General features: G+C 38.7%; 1 protein-coding gene and 1 long non-coding RNA gene across 2 annotated transcripts; one reads left to right on the forward strand and one right to left on the reverse strand.

Moving 5' to 3' along the window:
* The first annotated feature begins 8,153 nt into the window (after window positions 1-8,153).
* Window positions 8,154-23,034, forward strand: LOC136260407 (uncharacterized). The gene is made up of 4 exons (XM_066054126.1): window positions 8,154-8,215; window positions 8,263-8,466; window positions 17,635-18,463; window positions 22,762-23,034. Exons 2-4 carry the CDS (start codon window positions 8,298-8,300, stop codon window positions 22,889-22,891), a joined length of 1,128 nt encoding a protein of 375 aa, XP_065910198.1. The 5' UTR covers window positions 8,154-8,215; window positions 8,263-8,297; the 3' UTR covers window positions 22,892-23,034.
* LOC136260408 (uncharacterized) lies at window positions 8,449-25,053 on the reverse strand. The gene is made up of 3 exons (XR_010703528.1): window positions 24,926-25,053; window positions 22,741-22,819; window positions 8,449-8,679 (listed from the first exon to the last, which is right to left on the reverse strand). It is a non-coding gene; the product is annotated as an uncharacterized lncRNA (long non-coding RNA).
* Between the last annotated feature and the right edge of the window lie 302 nt (window positions 25,054-25,355).

Consider the following 25,355-nt stretch of genomic DNA (forward strand, 5'->3'; position numbering starts at 1 on the left):
ACTGGCTTTTCTAGGGGACATAACATGTGGCACACAATTCATCAATAAGACTGTCTTATAGGGCTCTAAAGCGACAATTCAAATATTAAAGTAAAATGGCCTTTGTAAAGAGGTGGTCTTTGTTTAGAAGGTGGTCTTTTAAAAGAGGTGACCACTAATTGAAATTACCTAAGTACCGTTCCATTCCATTCCACCATTCCATTCCAGTCTATTCCACCATTCCAGTCCACCATTCCATTCCACTGAATCCAGACGCCCATCCCTGCTAAGATGCTTCCAACACAGCACATTCCCTTATGAGGTGTCCATCTGGTCGTTATGGCAGCATTCAACATTGCACATTCCTTAAGCATTTGTCCCAGAGAGGACAGCTTGGTTGAGAAGGTAAACAAGTTATGGGTAGGGTTTGGACTCCAGAGGAGGTGTCAGGTTGCTAAGGTAAACACATTCCTAGACAGGGTATAAAGGGACTCGCCAGCATCTCTCACTTTTACTCGGCAAGTGCTAGAAGTTTCAGGAGTTCGTGTCTCTCCCATACCCCACCTCCCTCTAAAGACACCCTTAGCTCTAGGGACATGTCACTCCCTTAGGCCAGCTAAGGTGACATGGGAAGTCGTTGCCTCTTAATTTTTTTTTTCCATTGCAGCATTTGCACTGGTATCCCTGTTTGTGGTTTCGGTGGTATCACGTGACCTGTCAAGAGGTAGGACATCAATGCAGTCTATATTGAAAGCCAATCAGCAAAGTCATGTGATTAAACAGGTCTCCAACCCTATGGCAATAACACCAAACTTCCCATATATCCTTCATACTTACAACTGTTATGGAGACCGATAACCAGTTAACGCGAACCTAACTGTATAGCTAGCTATAATTATGCTGCTGTTACATACCGGTTACATGAGTAGTTCCTCTCTAGTTCTGGATAGCGAAATAACACCACTGGGAACGATAAAGCGGAGCATCCATTCTGTCGGGTAGCCGTACCCATGACAATAGACGAGCATATTTACCTAATCCGGAGTGTCTATGTCCACTGGTATACTGGTGGATGTGCATGAGAGCCACCTATCAACTATTGACACCGATGTGGTACGCCCCAAGCATTCGACTTTAGGGCACGCGTCTAGTAGTGCCCCGAGCATTCGACTTTAGGGGACGTGTCTAGTAGTTGCCCGGAGCATTCGACTTTAGGGGATGCGAAAAGTAGTGTTAGCGTTAGGGTCGGGTTAATTATATTATTATATTGTGTACTGTGCAGGAATTATGTATGATTATAATGCACAGGTGTAATTATAAAAGTGTCCAAATCATTACAAAACTCAGTGTATGTGAGAGTGTTAACACTAGAATGTTCTGGGGTAGATTATTCTATAGTTTAATCACTGAAGGGAAGAAGGAAAATTTAAAACTGTCCACTCTAGTATTTAGTTGATTAAAATAGCCACTTCGTAAAAAGGAGGGAATGGGAGTTAAACAATCATCTGGAATATCAGCTAAACGATGAATGATTTTATACAGCATTTGTAATTTTAATTTTTTCCTTCTGCTCTGCAGGGTGGGTAGATTGAGATCAGTTAACATTGTGGTAACACTGGAGAATCTAGTAAAGTCTTTATAACACATTCTTGCAGCAGATCTCTGTACAGCTTCTAATTGATTAATGTTAACACATGTGTGTGGGTCCCAGACCGAGGAAGTATACTCCATAATAGGGCGAATCATTGCTTTATAAATATTACAATTAACTCTGGGAGGGCATTGATAAAGATTACGATGTGGCTTTACTAGCAATTTGTTTTGTGGGTTCGTTCCAGTTAAGATGTTGATCAATGACTACACCTAGATATTTAGCATGAGTGACTTCTCGGATTGTGGAGTTGTCAATGTGGTAAGTAAATGGTATGATGTTTATCTTGTTTGTTATTCGTAGGAATTCACATTTAATTGGATTAAAGGTCATAAGCCACTTGTGTGCCAATGTGTTAAGGAGTCAAGATCACATTGTAATTGATGGTAGTCCTCCATGGAGTAGATATTTGAGTAAAGTATAAAACATCATCAGCATAAAGTCGAACTGTACTTGAGACATGTAAAGGAAGGTCATTGATGTAAATCAAAAATAATAATGGAGCCAGAACAGATAGCATGTTACATGAGTCACTTTGGTTTATTATCTCAGTAACACTACTTGTTGTGATCGATCAGAAAGGAAATTCTTAATCCAAGACAAGAGGTCCTTTGATACCATAAAATTGTAACTTGTGGAAGAGACGGGAGTGGGGGACCTTGTCAAAGGCTTTACAAAAGTCAAGCAGCAACATATCACATTGCCCTCTTTGGTTTAAGCATTGTGCAAAATCATGTACTGTTGTAATTAGTTGTGTCTCACAACTCCTATGGTGCCGGAAGCCATGTTGTTCATCTCTTAAAGCTTGATGATGATTCAAGTGTTAAAACATGCTAGAGTAGATAACGTGTTCCATGAGGGTCCTTCTTACTGCCTTTCTTATATACTGGAACTATCAGAGCAGATTTCAATATGTCAGGTATGGCTCCTTGGTTCAGTGATGCTTGAAAAATTATAGAAAGGGCAGGGTAAATTTCATTTGCTTCCTCTTTGAGAAAGTAAGATTGTCTGAGCCTGCAGCTTTGTCACAGTGGGGCTTTAAGTTGTGAAGCAACTGAGATACCACATCAGAGTGTATGTGAATCGGTGGAATTTCAGGGAGAGGATTGCCTTCTAATACTGGTACATTAGTAGTGTCCTCTTGTGTAAAAACCGATGAGAAATATCAAGTTCAGCTATAACATTTGCTTTAGACAAAGAGTCGGTGTAAGTTGTTCCTTGGTGCTAATACCATGCAGTGCGATCTTGCTTTTTATTTTAAATAAAAGACCAAAGTTTCTTTGTATCATTATTATTTTCATCAATAAAACTTGATACATAATTGTTAAATGCTGAACAACATATTACCGTTGAGAAAGTCTTTTGAGTTCTTGATGAGTAGCCCAGTCACTTGGACTGTTGGTTAAACGAGCACGTTTGTATGCTCGTTGCTTCTTGCGAGTTAGTTGTTTGATTTGTCTGATTATCCAAGGTTGTTCTTGTTTGGTTGAGTTCCACGTAGTTGGTATCAGATTTAAACATTGTGTACAGATATCAGAGAACCTATTCCATAAGATGTTAATCGGAGTAGTGGGTGGGTAAGTGATGATAAAATCTTTCGCAAAGTGACTGAATGGATTGTCTAATATGATTGAAATCAGCTTTGGACCATAAGTAAATACGTCTCCTAGCAGGGGGACATAATATCATGGACTTCGTAAGTACAACTTCATGGTCAATAATACCACCAATGCTTTTGCAAGATTCAACCAAGGAAGGTCTGTTTGTGACAAAGATGTCTAATGTGTTGGATCTCCTAGTTGGAAAGTCTATATCGATCGTAGTGAGCTACACAGTCAGGTGGATTTTGGGTGCTGGCTCTGTGCAACTTGGTGAGTCATGCATGGGGTGGAGTCTTACATTTGTACAGAGATATCGAATCCTATGAAGGATTCGATGTGCTCCCGGTTGCCAGCTGCAATGGATCATAATAAGGATGGGCTATGTAAACCAGGGTTTAAGCCGATTGTCTGTTTGTTTAGGGTTTCAGCAGCAAAACTACAGGTGTATCTTATGTATCCATATTCAGTGTGTTTCTTTTCAATGGAGAGTTGGGCATTTGTTCCCCAGTAAACACCAGGTACCCATTGATGTTACTGTGACAGCTGGGCAGGCTGCTTCTCCAATTGACACCAGGTCCCTAACCAACGATAAAACACGATCATGTCAGATTAGGTTAGATTAGGAGTTAGGAAACCGGGTTAGTAGGATTAGAGTTAGGGTTTGGGTTAGGACTACTTAACTCCCATGATTGTGTTTTATCGATGACCCATCCCTAAAGTAGGCCAGTGCTATAGCCACTTGGCTATGTTGCCTCACGGTACTTCTCTCAGCTTAGTGGTATAGGGGAACTTTGGGTTCCGCAACTTCTCCCTGTGAGATCTAGACCTGGACAATTCTCCTCAGAGGCTTCCCTAATGAGCAGTGCTAGTGGCAGAGGTGGTGCAGCACTGCTCTACTTTACTCAACATTCTTTTGATGTGGTAAAAAGAATGTATGTAATTAATAAATTGACTTTGATGTTGGTAGCAAATTGACAGTTTAATTTACCGCTCTACTTTATTTTGCTGGGGAAAGCTCTGCTCCTGTGGGTTACTAAGGGTCCTGTCTAGAAGGACTGCACAAGACTCTATTACCTGAGTGGTGCACAGGCATCCCAGTGCTGGTTTGTTACAGTAGGTGGCAATAGCTGTTTCACACAGTTGCCAGCTTAGGCTTTGTGTATGTTTGTGTGGTGGAGGTGAGAGTTCAACAGTCCATTCTATATTTTTCATGTGTTCACATGTAATGTTGTTTCATTAAGACATGTATATTTTCTGTCGGTTGAACAAAGTGAATTAGACAGAAAATAACCTCCAACCGGAATCGGAAGTTGTCGCACATGCCTGGCACGTGCGAGTAGTAGGGTATTTAAATTTGTAAGGTGCGAACACAGGTCACTTCTATGCTGCATATTTCAAAGTGTAGGCTACCAAAGCAAGAGGTGATGAATGTACTTGTGATTGACATGTTTGTTGGAATCCTTACCAGTTGTAGACCATTATGATTATCAAGGTGTTGAATTTGTTGCATACGGTACAGTTTTAGAAGGTGGAATTGCACTTTGGTTTTTTCCTGATGGGCACAAAAAAAAGGTGTAAAGCTCATTGGGTTTTTTCCCTTAGGCATCACTTGGACACAGAGAGTCTAAAATTTGCACTGTGCAGGCCCCCACCCTCTACTAGGTCAGGCATTATTATTTGTTTTGTAGTAGGTATAGTTTCGTATATTGTGGTTTGCAAGCTAGTGGTACTTTCTACATGGTAATAAACTGGTAGCCGCGCTTGGCAGCTACATACCAATATGAATGTGTATGATGCAGGGTGTGTGGGTATGGGTACTAGATGAGGGTGGAGGGTATGTGTTGTCATACCAAGAGTATATAATAGTAACCATACACACTATAATAATAATAATCAAGAGAGAATAATATATAATACACTCTCAGACAGTCTTGGTTTCTATTATATACTCTTGGTCATACTTGTGGGGCTAATAGTTTATAGGAAACCATAATAAGGGCCATATATTACTCCAGAGCCATGGAAGATTTTGTGATGGCTGTTATACTAGGTTAAGTATATTAAGTGTTTGACAAATTTCTGAGCTTACATTAACAGTATTTTCAGTGAGTGACGGACCCCTTGACCAACATCCCTAAATTGTGTAATGTTTAGAGATTTCAAATATTTGATTAGAATTTCAATAATATAAATTTTTATCTAGGCATTTACTGGGGTCATTTCACAACTACTATTACAGGAAATGGAGTAGCTGACAGGACCACAGGAGCTCAATGGAGATGCAGATTAATGTAACATCCACCAGTTAATTATCTAGCTAACTTCAAGCCATACTGGAAGCTCAAAGGGTGTATCTGTCACACATGGTTCTTGTAATCAAGAACAAAAGCAAAAATAACTGATTTAGTGTGTTATTCCAGAGTTCAGAATTTAATTTTCTTTCTGAGATAGAGTCCCATGTCATTTGTGACTCCTAGGTTGGTGATGTTGCTGCTGTTTTATCTAATTTGAATACTGCTGACCTTACCACTGGTGCTTGAATTCATTGAATGGAACACAGTCATAACTACAACTTTTAGCTTGACTGCACCAGAGTAGCGAGTGTTCTATTAGAGAAGTAATAGTTTTTTCAAATGTGTTAAGGTTACGGTATAGTCACGGGCAATCGTTCAAAATTTTGAATGCCTATCGATACTTTTTGAGAAGCCCATAAAACCAGTCTAGCAGCGTAAAAAGTTTTAAATGAAGGTGAAGCCCTTCATATTTAATGTTTTTATGTAGCTACAGTGTAGTTTGAGGCAGGTGGAACACTACAATTTGTTGTAGTAACACAAGCTTGGTTTAAAGCAGGTTTTGTAATTTGTTCCGCCCACGCATTTTATTGTCTAAGGAGATTTTGTACAAAACTTCAGTTGTGAACATATTCAGGTATCTGAGCTGCAGGTGGCCCCTTAGAGTTTCAGATAACTAGTGAATGTCTTTACTTGAAGGGTTTTAAGAATACTGTCCATTTTCATGAAAACACAAGGACGTCACTTGATATCCAATTAATGGTATTTGCTGTGAGCTGCTACAGTTATGAATACACTCCACCAGCTCCTTTGTGCTCTATTCCACTACACCTTTATATCCCATTTTCACATACTTTGACGGCTAATGCCACATCTGAATTTGAGCTTGTGCAAATTTGTGTTACACCACCATGATAACATTGAGCTCTCTTGTGCTGAATAGTAACTTGATGCTTCCCCACATGATACCATGATAAAACTCCAAAACCCAGCACAATGAAACAGCTTCAAACCAGTTTGGGTAAATGGTACACCTACACAAAACAAAGCATTACACTCTACTAATGGTTACAATTAATTCTTTATACATTGTTTGGGAAAAAGCACTTTAGTTTCCTTGTTAAAACCCAAAATTGTGAAAAGCCATGAAGCAGAGGGCTTTATCTTGCCCTGGGTTAAAACTGACGGTGTGTTTCACTCTTTTATCTCATTGGATACTCACCTTAGTAGTTGTATGTTCGTTTGAAGTAAGCTTTATGTCTTTATTGAGTAGTACTCTGCTACAGCACAAGGAACGAAGCGGGGGGTCTGGGGGTGCAACCTCCACAAGCTGCAGGATTTTGCTATTTAAAGGCTTGAAAACAGCCTAAAATTTATGCTAAAAACATGAAAAATGCTAAAAATAATGTCAATCTATACTGCAACTTTTCCCCAAGATTTTTAAAGTTATTTTTCAGCCATAGCCCCCCCTTAGAATCGCCTATGCCTGTGCGTCTAGCAACGGGTGAGAGGGGGCGTTAATAATAATATAGTCATAATTGTATAACCTCATATTAATGAGTATAATTACAATTGGGGGAAGGGGGAGGTAGGGAAACGAACCGTAACGAGTGGTGGCAAGGGGTGCTGGTAACCCTGGGAATAAAAAATGTAGCCTCTGCCTAGCAAGCCATACATAAGTTATACCTAGCAGTAATATCCACTGTAAGTTTTATTATAGTCCAGCGCCTAAGCCACAAAACCGTTCACTTTTTGATAAAAGCACCAAATTTCTTATGGGGTTTGTAGTATGTGTACTAAGTGAAGAAGGGGAGGCATGTAAAAAGTCCTTTGGAACCCTACTTTTTGGACCTTGACAACAAAACTATTTGCTTACATGGAAAACAACAAAGTTTAAAGGCTGGATCTAGTATTAGACCAGTACAAAGTCTGCAGCTGTGACATGATAGCCCATTAAAATGCCACATGAAACAAATTGTTTTCTCAGCCTGGCAATAAACAAAATGACTGAAATGCTATTTTCCAATGCACACAGTTCTCAGTGTAGTATCATGTACAATGATCATCCTGATGTGTATCATTTCTTTATTGAAGGTGTATAACAAAAGTTATTGAATGAAGAAGTTTTAATTGGTTTCAGGTGGACACAAAATCATTGGAATATCAGAGTATATGCTTAACAACAAGGTATCTCTACAATACTAATTAGATTTGATCAACATTGCAGAGATAATTGCTTGATTTATGCATAATTTATTTCGGCAATGATTGTGTCCACCTGTAACCAATTAAAACTTCCATCATTCAATAACTTTGTTATACACCTTCGATAAAGAAATGATACACATCAGGATGATCCTTGTACAGAACTGTGTACATTGGAAATGCAAAACTTAATTGCCAGGCTGAGAAAACAAATAGTTTTGTTGTCAAGGTCCAAAAAGTAGGGTTAATGTTCCAAAGGACTTTTTACACGCCTCCCCTTCTAAAATCTCTTATTACACGTGCTACAAACCCCATAAGAAATTTGGTCCTTTTTATCAGAAAGTGAACGATTATCTCAATTAGAGGGTCTTAGGCGCTGCACTACTAGTACTGTCACGTGAAATTCCCAAACGAAACCTTTACTGTGACGCGAATTCTTCAAGGTATAACTCCCGTCACTATACATTATCAGCCTCTTGCATGCTAAGGTAAGTATACAACATGAATATTAAATCACCTACTTGCAAACACACAGCATAAATCCAGTGGCTAAGCCTTCACACTCGTGACATGGGAATTGCCCTCACAGCGGCGCGCCTTATGACCAAAACAAAAAAGAATATGGCGATACCCGAGAGCAAGGCCGGCTGGTTATCCTACTATTTCGGCGACTATGGACGCCACTTGCTCGCGATAATATCTACTGCGTTACTAGTCGTAATGGCTTGCTCCCTTCACGGTAAGATATATACTTTAACAACAGCATAGTATAATATTGGAACATGCATGCATAATATTACAAAAAGAAAAAGTGCAAAAGTATATCAGAGTGTGTATAAAAGTTGGTAACATTCAGCTTTATATGGCAATCTTGTGGGCCTGGCATAGTTGTAAGAGACAACATCCCTGACTGTTGGATCCAATCTGTGTGTAGTCTCCAGCCCTCAGCTACCTATTAGAAGTGCAATAAAATTAATGTTTAGTGTTAAAGTATAAATTATAGTAAATAGTAGCACAATGCACTTAATGCAGCATTACTCTTTGTAGGGGATGAAGCAAACACCCCAAGTTAACTAACACAAATCCACAGTTTTTTTTACACCCCAAGTTACATATGAAGAAGTTTGCGGGGATTTGGTCCAGCTGCACCGATTTGTTCACTATTAGTTGCATAGTTTCTATTGTACTGACACTTTGTACTCACATATCTTTTCACTCAAAAGAAGAATTTCAGATTCGCAAGTACCATAAGAAAGAGCAACTCTTGGCAAACAGGATGGTACCAAATGAAGCTCAGTACACAAAAACTCCGCTCGTCATTTTCACAAAGGAACATAATCATCTGCAATACATTTCCAATGGGCATTTTGATAATTCTAATAGATTCATTCATATCACGTGACACGTTTGGATTATCCCGGATTCGCTGCTAGATTCGTTTAGCTTATTCTTGAGCGATTCCAACAAGACATAGTGAGCACTTATAGCGTAAACTATCACTTGTCAAAACAATGTCAAAGTTGGAGGTTAAATATGTGCGTGATTCTGAGCGAGATTATTTCTTTGATTTGGCTTGGACTCCGTCTGGCTAGGTCTGACTAGTAACGCTCAGCAAGGCTTGAATTATAAATCACTCCTTAGAATTAATACAGAGCTTTAAAACGATTTTATTAAAGAAGTTCTGTATGCGTACTAAGTTCTAATGTTCCGGCCTGGATCCAGTACACCTGTGATGAATACACTCCAGACAGCCTTTGACAACTCCTTTAAGCAGAAATGTCCCAAAACCTACGAAAGTGAAAAAACAGCAACATTGAAGTCTTTAATCAACGAAATATAACAAGTTAAAATAATTGCAGCTGCTAAATTGCTTTGATTATAATTGGACAAATCACCCGCAGCTGGCCTGAAATTTCCATTTTTGAGCCAAACTTCCTGATATGTTAACTAACCAGTTCTTTAAAACATATTATTCCACTTATGAGCTTTCACCATGATTCTTACAGCATTGCAGCCCATGCCAACTTTCAAAACATTATACTTCAATTACTTCAGTATTTATTGAGCATACTAGATAGCTCTTCACCAGTTAGTAGTAACATAACAAGATAACTGAACAGATGTCAAAATGTTTGACTGTTAATAGCAGGAGCTCTCATAAGCACTGCAAGTACAAAATAATGGCTTTTCACACTTTCAGCATTTGTAAGCTCTTCCTTATAGCAGTCTGAACCGCACAGTTTGATTGTGCACCAGAGGAGGTTGGTCACGCGTCATCATTCTTCTCGTGATCTCAAAGGAAGGGTTGAACTAATTCAACCTTCACACCTCTTAATATTCTAAAGGACGGATTGTATATCCATACCAGAGCATCCCAGTGATATTACAAGCCTTCTCAGTACAATGCGCTGCTTTCCTATAGCTGCTAAACACATATACCAATGCTTGGTTGCGTAACTTCACGTCATAATCCTATGATGCGTGACCAACCTCCTCTGATTGTGCGCTGTGAAACCAATCTTCCATACTGCAAAAATGGAAGACCTATAGCTATTACATATTGTGCACAAGAAATATTTGTATATCAGATTTCAGGGGCTCTTCTATTCAGGGTATTCCCTAAGGAGCAGTAGAGCGCTCTACTTTGTTCAAATTCCTTTGATGTGGTGAAAAGAATGTTTATACACTGTAATTAACGAAATGGCTTTGATGTTAGTAGCAAATTGACACTTTTAGAGCTCTACTTTATTTTTCTGGGGAAACCTCCGTCTATTTCTTGTTGAATAGCCTACACATACATAGACTGGTAATAAGTAGCAACATCAAAAAAAGAACAAGTTCTTTTGTGCTTTGGTTGTGTCTTTTGATCCCCTGATTTTTAACCAGGCACACGCCCTTTGGCTGGTTGCGGGGCATGCACCTGGTTACTGTAATTGTTTTGGAAAAGTATGTGTGTCTGTGAATTTGCCCACATAAGCAGGTAGTTTATTCGTGCCAGCTTTTAAAAAGTGTAAACTGAGTCCCTGAAGATGTAATGAATGCCTTTCACAGCGGGCTATATGGGCATAAAACAACTGATAACAACATATCTGGCTTCGTAGGCTACCAGAAATAATGAATCCTTTCGAAGAGAGAAAGAGGCATATCCTGTACTTACATGAACGAAAATGAAGGGTAGCCACAAGGCTTTCTCAAAACAATTTATGTGAGAAAACACGATTGAGACTTGTCGTTTAAAGCAGATTGTTGGTTACACTTCTTCCTTAGCAGTGCATAGCAATGTAATTACCAAATTACAAATTAATACAAATTACAGTATTTTACAAATCTAATTATCTAGCTGAATTTATATAAGCTAAAAATTATACACATGGTCAAGAGTTCATAATATAAAAAGAGAGGAGAGTGTCCTACTTCAGTATAGCCTGTACAAACATATCTCGAAGTATTACAGTAAAACTTTAATTTCTTTAGGATATCATGTTAACACATACAGTGTTAAGGAGTGTTGACAATGATATCAGTAAGCTGCTTATTGAAGCCATAACTACAACAGTCATTGAAACTTTTAATGCTGAGTAGAAACCTGACCAACTAACACATTGTAAGTGACTTTAGGTATTGCATCATAACTTTGAGAACAGGCTATACTGCAGTAGGACACTCTCCTTTCTTTTTATATTATGAACTCTTGACATGGTTAATTAATTCCTATTAGCCAGAATGGGATAGTATTAACTGCATGGGTGTTAGAAGTAGCATAACATCAACTTGTTTATTCTGTACTTCCAGAGGGACAGCTCGTGAAGCCACAGCGTTTTATTAAGAGTCTTGCAGAACAGATCAGTATCAGAACAGAGGAACAGTATTTTGTATAAGATGTCCCTTGTCATTTGTACTGCTGCTATTCTAGGCAGCCTATCGAACAAATGGTGTCCTTTGAAGCAATTGCATCAAAAGGTGTTACATTATCCCTGTTCAATGGGTTCAGTCAGTAAAGCCATATATGCAACCATATAATAGTTAGACACCAAGACCAAGGGAACTAAGCGATTTAGTAACCCCGATGGCCTGAGGCTGTAGCGTCCCGAGCGCAGCGAGGACGCTACTAAGGGCCAGAGGGGTTACTAAATTGCTTAGTTCCTGTTTGTTGCGGTGTCTAACTTATTTAGACTATGGTTTAAAGTACATACCTTTATAGCCAGAACATTAGGGTGGAGTGAAAGAGCAATGTAGAACAACAGAACAGTTTCTTCCTGAAGTTCTTACAGCGCCCACAAAAATAATTATTCGACCGGTAACCAGAGTAACGGTTAAAGCTACAGTAGATACGCCACTTACTAGTTAGTCTACTATTTGTCCAGAATTATTCGCAGAACACGGAGAAGAATTGTATTACAGTATTATCAAGTACTCCAGTGTACCTTTCGTGTTATAATTATTTTCACATACAAAATTGCCTGAGGGCGGGTTACTAAATGAACATGTGTAGGTGACTAAATGAGCATGTCAGGTGACTAAGTGATTTAGTAACCCTCTAAATGAGTTGTACCATAGTCTAAGGACAATTAGCACAATTGATGTAGTTAACCAAAATATTTAGCAACCTGTGACTATTATTAATCTTTAATTCGTGGTTTAGATTAGTCACAGACAGTGAATACAACAAATGTGATAGTACATTAGTAGAAAGTACAAACTATACATACGTTTTATACCGACCATTGTGTCAATAAATGCTACAAAGCAACCAAGAGTTCAAGTAGTGAATCACAGCATTTACAGAAAGAATAGCTCCAGGCATGCCATAAAATTAATCTTGTGTCTGAACACATGCCCCAACAATCAATCACTGAAGGTGAAGTGGCCATTACACTTATTCTTTAGCTATGTTCCGCCTGTTACACAGTGTTACACATGAAGAACAGTACAAGACACTCACAAGAAACAGCTAGTGTTAATTTCTCTTGTTTAATTTCTCTGCAGTTGGCTGGTTTTGTGGCCATCAATCACAGAGATAACCATCATTTATGGCTTCAATGAATCTTATTTTGTGGCTTACTGCCATTACTATTACTAATGCTAGTGGTTGGCTTCTTTCAAATCCATTAACATGCCTAAGTACTATCATCTTGTAAAGCAATTAAGGTGGCGACTATTACCTAGAAAGTCACTTGCTGTTTTGAAGCCATTACAAACGAAGCCATACGTCCCGCCACAAAAATTCATTTATTGCATCATGTGGTTAGTGTCTACATAATAATTAAAATGGCAGTTGCCTACTAAGGCCCATTGCCTCAGGAGGTACGACATATGTTAAGCACTATCAAAAAGAATTCATGTTAATTGCATGTTTTGACTTCTAAACTGATAAATTTACACCTAAATTACAGGATTATAGAGACCTTGAATTCAATTTTCCAGTGCTATCCTCTTCTATTGTTGACATTTGCCCTCCATTTCGAATGGTAAGCTCTTCGTCACTTGACAACGTCTTCAATCGCCCTGTATATTAATATCAAACCACTGGGGTTTAGCGGGGTTCACCATGCCATTACATTACAGATAAGAAAAGCTTTCGATTGGCACCTAATTTTCAATGAAGCCCTCCTAAAATTGATATTTAATTGCTCTGTACAAATCCTATGAGCTCACATGAGTGTGTCATACCTTCTCTGCCATTGCCTTGAAACAAGAAGAAATTTGTTACTGTTGTGTAAGTATTATTAGTGAGTATTATTAAAGAAAACATTCACTAAAGTAAGTAGGGTAGTTTAGAACCTTTGTTCACAGGGATTCGGGTGCTTCGCGCGAAACTTTGGCGCATATGTCATTTGTGGCTTTTTAATGGTATGCTAAAGTGATAGTACACTTTTCTGCGTCAGTTTTTTTGTGAGGGAGACCTCTGTATTAGTGTAAAATAAGCGATTGGTATTTGTAGCAGGGCTGCATGTCGAGAAAAAAGACTTTTGTACTGCCTGTCGATGTTACAGCAGGTTTTAGGTCCTATCGTGGTGGCCAAAAGGACTTCAAAATCCCATAGCCTGTGTTTCAGCCTAGCATAGGCTAAAGTTGTGTTGATTGTGCCCTGCTTATGCTGCTAAAGAATAGATTCCATGTTTTACTTCGCCATAATGTGCAACAAGCTTTGTGTAAACTGATGCTGAAAGTATTCCGCATGCTCTTACAATTGGCTCTATAGCGTCGTTGTTCAACATCTAATGGTCATACAAATCAGCATGTTGATAGAGGAAGAGCTGATCTACAATGTAACGGTGTTTGCTTTAGCGTAGCTCTCCAAATGTGTTCACAAATGAATTTTAAAAATATCTTTCAAACCGGAAATTGTGAGGTAACTGCCACCTTAAATGATGCCATACAAAGTATCGGTTGGCATTGGGCCGTTTATGGTGTACTGATACAAGTCCAATACTGCCACAATAGGGCCAATACCGATACTACAGTTTCTACAGGTGTAGTATCAGTATCGGTGCATCACTGATTGCAGACACACTTCTATAATGCCTGTGTGACAAAGTATTGGTATCAGATCCGTATTGGCCATTTCCATGTAAAATGTACCAGTATTGGATTGGTAGTGAAAAGTGGTATTGGTACATCACTACGTATCTGCAATCATTCCAGTCCCTATGGAAAATAGCCACAGGGAAGGCATATTGCACTGCCGCAAATCTACACCTTAGCATTGTCAGTGAAAAGAACTGGGACACAAAGGTAGTTCCAGGAAACCAGGCACAAAAAATCTAATAAGGTACGTGTGTATCTGCTAATGTCAGCTGAATGTCCTAAATGTATTGTAAAGTAGTCTTCATACAATGTCAGCATTTCAGCCTAATCACATCTACCACTTGAGATTTCACTGAGTGTCACTATGATAATATTGTTTGTATAATTTACTTTCATATGATAAAAATTAATGTTGACACCCAAGTGCCATTCTGTAATTCATGGTACACAATGACATGACAAATGTATGCACATATGATCACACATGTGACCACACATGTGACCACACATGGGACTATGGACAACTTGTCCATGGTCTCATTTGTATCAGGGCAAGTGTCTTAATTGATTGTTCAGATGTCCTGTAAGTGTCCTTTTGAGGGTTCCACGCTTAAAGTTCGAAATCATGACCCCCCCATTAATTACAGAACACTTTTCAAGGTGTCCCACTGTACAGGGCTCCAAGAGCCAATCAATGTATAACTGAAAATCATTTAACTCTTAACATCATGTAGATTTGCAGTAGTGCAGGTTAGGGTTAGGGTTAGCACTATTGAAAAGCTAAACTGCGTTGTGCTCTTCCATTGATGAATAGGTATCATATTAGTGAGGTTTTATTACCATAGCTGAAGCTGTGTTATGAATGGGAAGACTTTCAAAATGCATATGGTCATTAAATACTGTAGGCCTTACTCAAAATTTCAACCAATCTCTGATATCACAGCACCTTACTAATTAGTTCACTTTGGCAGATTCCAAGTAGAGTGGTTCTGATTTCTTGTAACAAAAATATTTTACGTTAAAATAACAATGAAACTACATAGGCTGGTGTGGTCAAGGTAACAGACAGGTTCAACAGGAAATGTCAACTAACCTTGGGCATACTGTGGCACTCAGGCCACATCTCTAATGCTATTTGCAGTTATACATCAACTATTTGCTTGTAGATACATACACATATATTGTACTTTGCGTGGGAGCAATGCTGCGTACTGTATTGTTCATACAGTACTAACTAGACAGATGCTAACAGCATCAAGGGACAAGCCTGAGGGGTTATATAGATCGCAATGGATGATAACGATGCATAGAAGGTATAACTGTATACAATTACTGTATACAATTACTGTTCATAAATGTATGCTTTTGGTAATCTTAGATGGAGGATCAGTTTGAACAAGAAATAAATTCATGTGATGCTTTGATTGTGCCAGAAGTGTCACTAATCCTACATGTATGATTGTATAATTCAGCTGTTAACTTTCAACTGTAAATTATTTTATTACTAATGAATAAGTCAGATCATACATTACAAAATACAAGAAATAGGTGAGTGACTGGGAATTACCATAGTGATGGTGATGACAGAGTATTCAGTGACGGTGGTGACAGTTTTGACAGAGTATTCAGTAATGGTGGTGATGGAGTATTCAGTGGAGTCGACTCTGTATCATGCAAGGGCTCATTACTTTTATTTCTCTGGCAATACCTTTCTCTTCTTTGTAGTAATAAACTATCATGTTGTTCAGGTGTCATCTTAGCTCTCTCTGTCTGGCTACTCTTGCTTGTTTCTGTTCTAAACTTTCTTTGTCAAGTCTTTGTCTGTACAGTTCCCTATGCCTTTGTCTACATCTGTCTTCTTGACTTTCACAGGAACATTCAACAGTAGCATCTTCCATCCTAGTTTCACTTGAGTCTCATGCAGTATCCTCTAGCGTTCTTTCCAGGGGCGCTTATGAATTACGATTATATTCACCCATTTTCAATTAGTACTGATGAAGTATACCTGAAGTCTCAATGATTCGTCGCATTGTTTATTTGATAGTTCTAACCCATACTTGGAGTTTTAGTAATTATTCATTTGACAGCACCAGCCCATATTTGGGTGTTTGATAACACCAACCCATGTTTGGAGTGTTTGATAGCACCAACCCATATTTGGAGTGTTTGATAGCACCAGTAACGTCAGGATTCAATAACACATTTTATCGTGTGATGTTTGATAGCACCAATTAACTTTGCATTTATTTGTGCATGTTCTGGTCACTGTCAACCGTACAATCAAATTCATAACGTAATTCATCGTGTGATGTTTGATAGCACCAACCCATATTTGCGTTATCGTGCAGTGATGGTTCACTGGACTCTGGAGTGAAATAGTGGTGTTTATCATGTACCATCTAATTGGCGAAGAACTGGTAAGTTTACCAAATACTTTTGTTTGATAGCACCAGTAGCTTCAGGATTCTGTAACGTAATTTATCATGTGATGTTTATTAGCATCAAATTTATTGCATTTGATCGTAAATTGCCGTGTAATGGACGATGATTTACAGCTCTCTCGCTAGTGTGGGGCTCGCCCCATTTAGCTGCATAGCTGTACTGTATGAGTCATACAGAACAGTTACGCAGCTAATTGGGCAAATACAGTACAGTTATGCACTTAATTGGGCAAATACAGCACACTTGGGCAAATACAGTACAGTTATGCACTTAATTGGGCAAATACAGCACACTTGGGCAAATACAGTACAGTTATGCGGAGAATTTATTTAAGGAATGTTACGAAAACAGCCCCACGTGCATGATACTGTAAAGTGCTAAAACCAGCCAAATTAATCCTACCAGTTTGTTTTATGGCTAGAAACAGATTGTATGAACACTTACTGATTGTCTGATCACGAAGCTATGTAACCACGACTCCACTAAGACAGCACTATTGATCACGTGCGTGACATTGTAAATCGCTAAAACTAGCCAAACTAATCCTATTAGTTCGTTCTACAACTAGAAATAGATTATATAAACACTTACTGATATCCTGATCACCAAAAATCGCAGGAGATTACTAGACAAAATCGTTCTGAGCCAGAAAACCAGCACAGCCTATGCTTGTGTGTATGAAAAAAATAGCGCTTAAGGGTGTGTCTCGAGGTAAATACAACACTTGGCTTTGCCTCGTGCTGTACTATCCTCTCAACATTCCCCCCCCTCATGCTGTATTTTCTGTACACACGCACGGCGGTGCTTTAACTATAACATAGAAAACCATGTAAACAGTACAAACGTACGTATTTATTTATTTCATTTTAGCATGAAACAAGCACCAAGCTTTGTACACATTCATATCCATATACATATGGTTTTGGTATTTCTACAGGTAATGTGGCATTGGTGAGTGTACTAATTTACAAGAGCTTCAACTTGCCATGGCCGATGCCAATTCAAGACCTGCTGAACATCAACATCACACAAGATGAGCCATCATCAAATGTATCCAAACCAATTACGGACATGAATGATGATGATGGACAGATTCTACCTGACTACCTACAATTCTGCAAGGAGTATGGCATGAAAGACTGGCTATTACACGTGGCTTATGGTGCTGGGTCATCTTTCCTCATGTACCATGTAGTATGTGGTTACCTACAATGGCAATATTACTATAAACAATGCAATGAGCCTCACAAGTGGAAATGCCAGCCAAACAAGTTTCTTACACCTTCAAATGAAAGACATGAAATAATTGTCGGTACACTCAATATTTTATTCTCTGGATCTATATCTGGAACCATGTCCTGCTGGATTGGGAATGGAAATTACTCAACAGTTTACTTCCGTCTTGATGAATATGGCTACACCTACCTAATCATCTCCATACCGGCTGTATTCTTATACATTGAGGCATCAGCTTACTACTACCACCGAATGGCACACCTGCCATTCTTATACAAGCTCATCCACAAACATCATCATCGCTATCACAGCCCTACTGCCTATTCTGCTGTAGCCATGAGTCCAATAGAGATCATATTGTTTATGGTATTTTTCCTTGTACCCTTGTTCACTGTACCAGTTCACGCCTGGGTGTTTACTGGTAACTTGCTGTACATCAATTACTTTGGCATGCTCGACCATTCTGGGGTCAAACTGGACTCATGGATTCCATGGCAACCAAACTCAATGTACCATGACAACCATCACAGGTAAGCTACACAACACACAAGTGATGTAACTCCTCAAAAGATGGGCATATGTACATCTTTAACCATACAACAGCTATTGTATTAGTGTAAGAGAGGACATACACTGTACAAACACTGAAAATTTGCCGAACTTCATGAGGTTAATGTGATCATAGAAACACGGTTTAATACTAAAGCCTGTTAAATGAATACCTGGTCCCATTTAATTGTTGGGGGAGTGGAGAGAATTACAAACAAAACGTTTCAAATAAAAGCACTATATAGTTATTATTCAGTTCTAGCATATGAGATCTTCTCGAGGAAAATTAGTATTTCTCCTACACAGAGTTCTATAAAAACACTGTGGTTCCCATAGACCATTCTACATGGCAAATATAGCGCTTTGGTTCTGCGTATACAGTACCAGTCCTGTTTAGTCAATGGCAGATCCAGCATTCGAGGTAACCTCCCCTCCATTTTGAAGTTATCTCTTTAAGTGTTATGCATGCATGGGGCTACAAAGTATGCAAAAATGAATTTCATAACAATCAAAGTATTCTAATAGAATTCTAATAGTATGGTTAATGCCATATTCGTACAGTAATGCACAGACTTCTATAAACATAACTTGAAGCCTTGTCAGCCATTAAGTAATTTGATTGTCCATATCTCCATACTAGTGTTGATTAAATTAGACTTAGTACATGATGCGCATCACCCCTTCACCATTAGTCTTCAATAAAACTATCAAATATTATCGTAGTGTATAAACTTGACTTTATATATGTCAAACAATAATCTGTATTTGTTTCAAGACTGGTGCTTCCCTAATAATACAGGAGGCATTTAGTATAGTACCAAAATAGTGATTGTAATTACAGTGCGATGCCTTCAGACAATTAAGCATAACTCAATAACTACAGGCTTGATATTCCACTGTGAGATAGGCAACACATGCATCATCATGGACTTACCTCTTTCATCCTTTGTGTCCTGTTTCTGTTTCGCTGACAGCGCCAAGGTGTCAATTCACAGAAGTGTGCAATGGTTTCCTGATGATTGGCTATCATATGGGTTCTTACAAATATTGACTTTAAAGGTGGTGTGTTGAGTAGTAATTTAATGATTCTTAAATTTTCTTTTTACTTTTCTTGTAACATAATTGTGACTGATGAACCATTTAGACCACTTGGATGAGGACACAACCCTTCAAATGTCGACGAAAATCACCTTTACGAAATAATATTAATCCATCTAACATGAAATACAGCATTACAAAACAAGAAACACTTACAGGCGGCTGGATATAGAATATAAATAAATAAAATTAAAAAAACACCGAAATTTGTTTTTCGTCTGCCTGCCAGCCTATAGTCTGTCCACGGTCACCAGACTGGAGGCCAAACAAGCAACGCACGGCTACCATTTTACGCCACAATATCAAACTCACCAGTGGCATGTACCTTTGGGGTTCTGATGAGTACGTGCCCTCTGCGCCTTGTCTTTCCTTTATCTTCTGTTCGTCCTCTTCATGCAATGAAACCATCTTGAGGCATTAATTTTCTGTATCAACACTTTCCTTGAGCAGCATATTTAGACACTGGGAAATATCACAATATTATCGTATGTCGCAATATTTACTTCTGATATTGTCTTCAAATTGCAATCTCGTCATATCGTATTTCTGCGTAATTCTGTATATTTACACATAATTGTGCAATTCTTTGACAAGAAGTGCTGGTCAAATTTTATCCAAGGAAGTGCTGGTTTTACATTTCTTGAGAAAAAATATAATGCTATATTTTTGCTGTACCACCTAAGTATGGATACCGTGATATTTAGTAATGTTGTGATGTTTGTGATAATATATCTCACCCAGCTCTAGACGCCACAAAATTATTTATAGCCCTTATGCTTGGTAGATACTTGTAACTTCACAAGGCCATGCCCATTAATGGATTACTAACTACATATCTAGCGAGGAGACTACTCTTAATAATCTATTTATGTAATCACGATAACCACACCCCCTATTATTGGTCTAGGTAATGAAATAGTGACACCCCCCCGGTAGGTGAAAAGCTGACTCAAGATAATCTAATACAGCACTCCAGTAATCCTAATAGAACAGTCACACGAATGCTATTAACCCTTTGACAGCCATAAGCTTATACGTGACCCAGCTGATTTTGATTGTGGAATTAGATAGTTTATCCATGTAGCTTTGTGTTCTGGGTGAAAAATCGAATCTGCTGACATGGGTGATAAGACCAGTTTTCCCAGACTGGTCTGGTTTTGCTGGCTGCTTTTCCCAAGTCCAATGCGATCGGTATGTGCAGTGTGGGCCCTTAATAGAGCTCTGGTCAGCCAGGGGATGGCTGTATGTGGCTGTACAGCTCCGTGGTGTTGAATAAATACCTCTGCTGTGAATTTCCTTTTATTTTAGCCAATTTTGATACCTGAATGGCCCATAACGTAGCCTAGTTCATCTCTATGCCTTCCTTTTTAATATTTTGAACAGCCTCTTCTTACCCTCCTTCCAGGCCCCCTCCTCCCTCCTCTTTTGGAGCTCGCCTGATACAATCAACCTCGGTTCAAAAACTACATGTATCTAAAATGGCAGGAAACTTAGTTGTTGGCTACTTGCACAGTGGATGCTCTGGAAGGTAAAGAATTAGTGTAAAACGTGTGAAAATTTGGTACACACAGCTTCAACCATTGGCGAGCTACAACACACTAAATACTTAAAACTGGCATTTCTGGATACTTTTAAATAGGCGATAAGACCAGTTTTCCCAGACTGGGTCACATATTTAGGCTTTGACGCATGCTTCTATACGAACTCAAATAACTTCTCAGGTATTAACAACAGAAAGATCCCACAGCCACCACGTTACTTACCATGAACTTCCCAATAAAATGGCACCAAGCACTGAAGAATTTGAGTAAAATGCCGTTCATCACACCACTTGGAAAAGAGCTTTCTTCATCAAAAGTCTGCCATGGGTGTACGCTGGTTCACTAATCAAGGCATATCTTCGCCATACTCGATGCTATGGCCTTAAACTAAGCGCCATTAGAATCCTCATGCACTACTGAATTGAGTGGTTACAATAGATCACGTGATTTTTAAATGGACACTCGTATCAATTAAAACACCGTTTAGTTCCGGTGAAGATGATGTCTGCCGTTCATCGCTTCGTAGCAAAAGTACTCTTTAGTGTTGTGTAAAACTGTTTACATGTTCTTGTAGTGCTTGAAATAAAATGTATATTGTATAAGAATATCCCATTGTGCAGTAATAGAAGTCTGGCGCTCTGCCTACAGTACACACTTATGCATTATTTCATTTTCAAAATTAATTCCGTCTTCGAAGGGTTAATTAATTAATTAATTAACAAAAAACTAAACAAACTAGTATATTTAAAAAACAAGTGAAAAAAGTGAAAGAATGAATGAGCAAATGATGGTATTACAGCATAACTCGGTGGGAAAATCCCTATGAACAAAATAATTGTTATAATATGCTATAGTATGTTCACGTTGAGCTGAATCCTCAAAAACATTTAATAACTCATGGATGCAATCACACACGATCTTGAAATTTGGCTCATTTGTAGTACTGCTTGACCCGCTAAAAATATTTCAAAATCTTTTTGTTCAAATGTTTGACATAATATTTACGGCCAATCAAAATTTTCACAATACATTTCCTATGGGAAACCATATAAGTACATTGTTCATTAAAGCCCTTTCCCGAACTTGAAATGGAGCCAAACCATACATGTCTGTTGTTGACACCTTTGCTGTTACCAACAATCATTTGGTTGGCTGAAATGTTAACTCTGTTGAGAAAAAATCCACTACTAATTTTTAGCTGTTTTTCAGGATTCAGCTCAACGTGAACATACTATAATGTAGGGATTTTCTCACAGAACTATGCTGTAATATTCCATCATTTGTCCCTTGTTTCACTACTTTTTATTGCTTGGACCCCTACTTCATTTCTAAAGTTTTTAAATACAACATACATATTTAGCACTATAGCTATAGAGAAGCTATTACTCTGACCACCTGCCTGGACGTTCCCCACCCCTTGCCAGCACCCATATTAGCGGCAAGGATGAAAAATTACTTAAAGAAATAAATGACAAGGCCACAATTTGAGATATAGTTCCAGCACTGGCACAGTTGGGTGGATGGTAGCCATTCATTCAGCAAACGGCTATGTAAATAATTTTTCACCTTTGCTTGTGCCTAGACTAGTTAATATAAAATGCACAATGGTAGAAAATTACCTGTGTTGTTGTTGTTGTTAGGTACTTCCACTGCAACTTTGGCTTCAACACCACCTTGTTTGATCGTCTTCATGACACCCTGAGGAGGACAGATAGGGAATATGGAGAAGATATCTTCTATGGTAAAGGAAAGCCCACAAAGAAACAGTGAAAGGATTAAAATGATGTAACCACCCTTCTGTAGAGGTTTCGCTTTTGTTAAGTGCATCCCCACATTTGATACTTTGCAACATATTTCAATTTACAATTAATCAATAATTATTATACAAGTGAAATAAAAATTGTTATCAAAGCAAAGCCTATGGCAGCTGTATGAAGCATAGCTATTGCCGCCCAGTGAACCAGCACTGGGATGCCTGTGCACCACTCAGACGCTTGAGCCTTGTCCAAGCAAATCCTCCTGGGGCAGGGCTAGTAACACACAGGAGGTTTCAGAGTGAGGTCGTGGAACGACGACCTCAACACCACTAAGCAAGACAAGGACAGTTGGACATTTGCTTCCCCAGTTAATATCAGGTACCATTGATGTTACAGCTGGGTGGGCTGCTTCCTCAGTTGACACCAGTTCCCCATTAACAGCTGGGTAGACTGGAACAATGTGAGTAAAGTTTCTTGCTCAAGGAAACAACAACAACACCAAAGTGGAGTAACCGGGAATCGAACCTGGGACCTTTTGATCACCAGGCAGATGCCCTAACCACTTGGCTATGCTGCCTCACATCAGCCTGTACCACACAGACGTACGCACGCACGCACACAGTATCAACACACTTGTTTGCACTATCTTCTAACTCAACATGTACAGCTTGGAATAAGCATCAGTGTGAACCAACCAATTATAATGAGTCCAGTCTACATGATGGGTAGGCTGGGTAAGGGTTACCTGGTGGGACAATCATTTCAGAGTAATAAACTTAAACATTTACATATCAGATATATATTATGTATTTTTTTGCTCGGTAGTAGTGTACACATTTCAAACAGTTTCTATATAACTGAAAACTCAGTAGAAGTTCAGTTCAGTGTGGGAGTAATGTTGTTATGGGAAGCCTGTGGTGGTTAGCCCACTCATTGGTAGGACACGCACACATGAATAACATGTGACCGTAGCACTCTGGTTTCACGTGCGCCTGTCTACTTGACATGCAGAGTTTGGCTGTTTGTTTTTGTTGTGCCCTATATTGCTCCTAGTTGTAGTGCACTTAATTATAGTTTTTTTTCAATCTCCATAGCAACACAAACATTCCTGAACAGATTTGTGCTTATTGTGCATGTCGTCAAAACTAGCCACCTCGCCAAAGCTGTTTTATTTTAATCATAAAAAGGATAATTAACAAAGTTAATCTACGGTACATATTTGGCGTACATGATTACCTGATTGGTAGCTTAAAATCTTGCCAAAGACTGCTCCATATAGTAGTTCAGCAATATTTTCGATATGGTATGATAACTGGAGGCATTGTTTGTGTTACTATGGAGACAAAAGACTCTATAGACATTGGGTCCTTCCATCTAGATTCAATTTTATGTCTAAATTGTATATTATTGGATGTTCTTAACAAACAGATCTTCAAATTTCAGTACATTTTGTAGACAGCAGTGAGGTTTTTCTGGAGCAGTGAAATCTGTGCAAGTGAATAGTGTACAAAACTTAACAAAGCTAGAAATTCAAGGACAAAGTTGATTTCCCAGAATCTGTTGGAAATTATGTGTTTTTCAAAGTAGGCATATCTATGGTCCAAAAGCCTTGGAAATCTGTGAAACTTATGACAAATCTTGGCTAACATACAATCACATACGCGATTTTGGGTGCTAATTAGTTGGTTGCTGACCCCTCGGCTTGACCAACTTCAAACTACAGCACACAGATACAGTGGCTAACACCCTATTGTCTAGTAACCCTAGTCTTCCTGGTAACAACAAAGGCACCAAAGTGTATTAAGGCTAAACTTCTAGCTAGGTATTAATACGTTCGATTTAACGAGCCACTTTATATTTATAGCCCAGTAATAAACAGTGTCAAGTGTTAGCAGTCTTTCCTGCTTGAAAATAAGATCATTATATACCAAAACGTTAAGTTTATCCCATTGGTCACAGCTTAGTTGAGTTATTAGTATGTCATGTGAGGACAGTCAACAAAACACAACACGACGAAATATGCTACTCAACAGTCATACACACTTACTAGAGTAAATATTCACGTAATATCGTCCATTATCATCATCTCGTTTGCCCACCATGTCTACCGCAGCAATATCTATCTAGATCAACATCAATATAGCTCGTGTGATTTTGTATATACGTAATTTCATTGGCTAAAAATGTGGGGTGAGATTTTAAGCCAATCAAATTTCGTACATCCAGTGGAGCTATATATCGCACAGCTAGAGTGATGAATTGGCGTGTTCTTCAATCTTTGCTTATAATTGTATAATGGATGTGTTTTAGCATGTGCTTGTTTGTCAAACGGAACGCCCACGTGCAATGACACCAGTGCGACATGTTTTACTTTGTGGTTCAATCTTCTGCCGTTAATCACCACATGAACCTATTCCTTGGCATTGCCAGGAAACGTCCTGTTCGGTGGTCGCATGTGACCAAGGACTATAATATTA

This window comes from Dysidea avara, chromosome 7 (genome assembly GCF_963678975.1).
Source record: "Dysidea avara chromosome 7, odDysAvar1.4, whole genome shotgun sequence".
NCBI lineage: Eukaryota > Metazoa > Porifera > Demospongiae > Dictyoceratida > Dysideidae > Dysidea > Dysidea avara.

Bases quoted from the DNA above. Each gene is read 5' to 3' on its own strand.
- LOC136260407 (XM_066054126.1), top strand. From the start codon at position 8,298: ATGGGAATTGCCCTCACAGCGGCGCGCCTTATGACCAAAACAAAAAAG. The intron at 8,467-17,634 runs GTAAGATATATA...GTATTTCTACAG, and splicing joins AATGGCTTGCTCCCTTCACG to GTAATGTGGCATTGGTGAGT. The intron at 18,464-22,761 runs GTAAGCTACACA...TGTTGTTGTTAG, and splicing joins TACCATGACAACCATCACAG to GTACTTCCACTGCAACTTTG.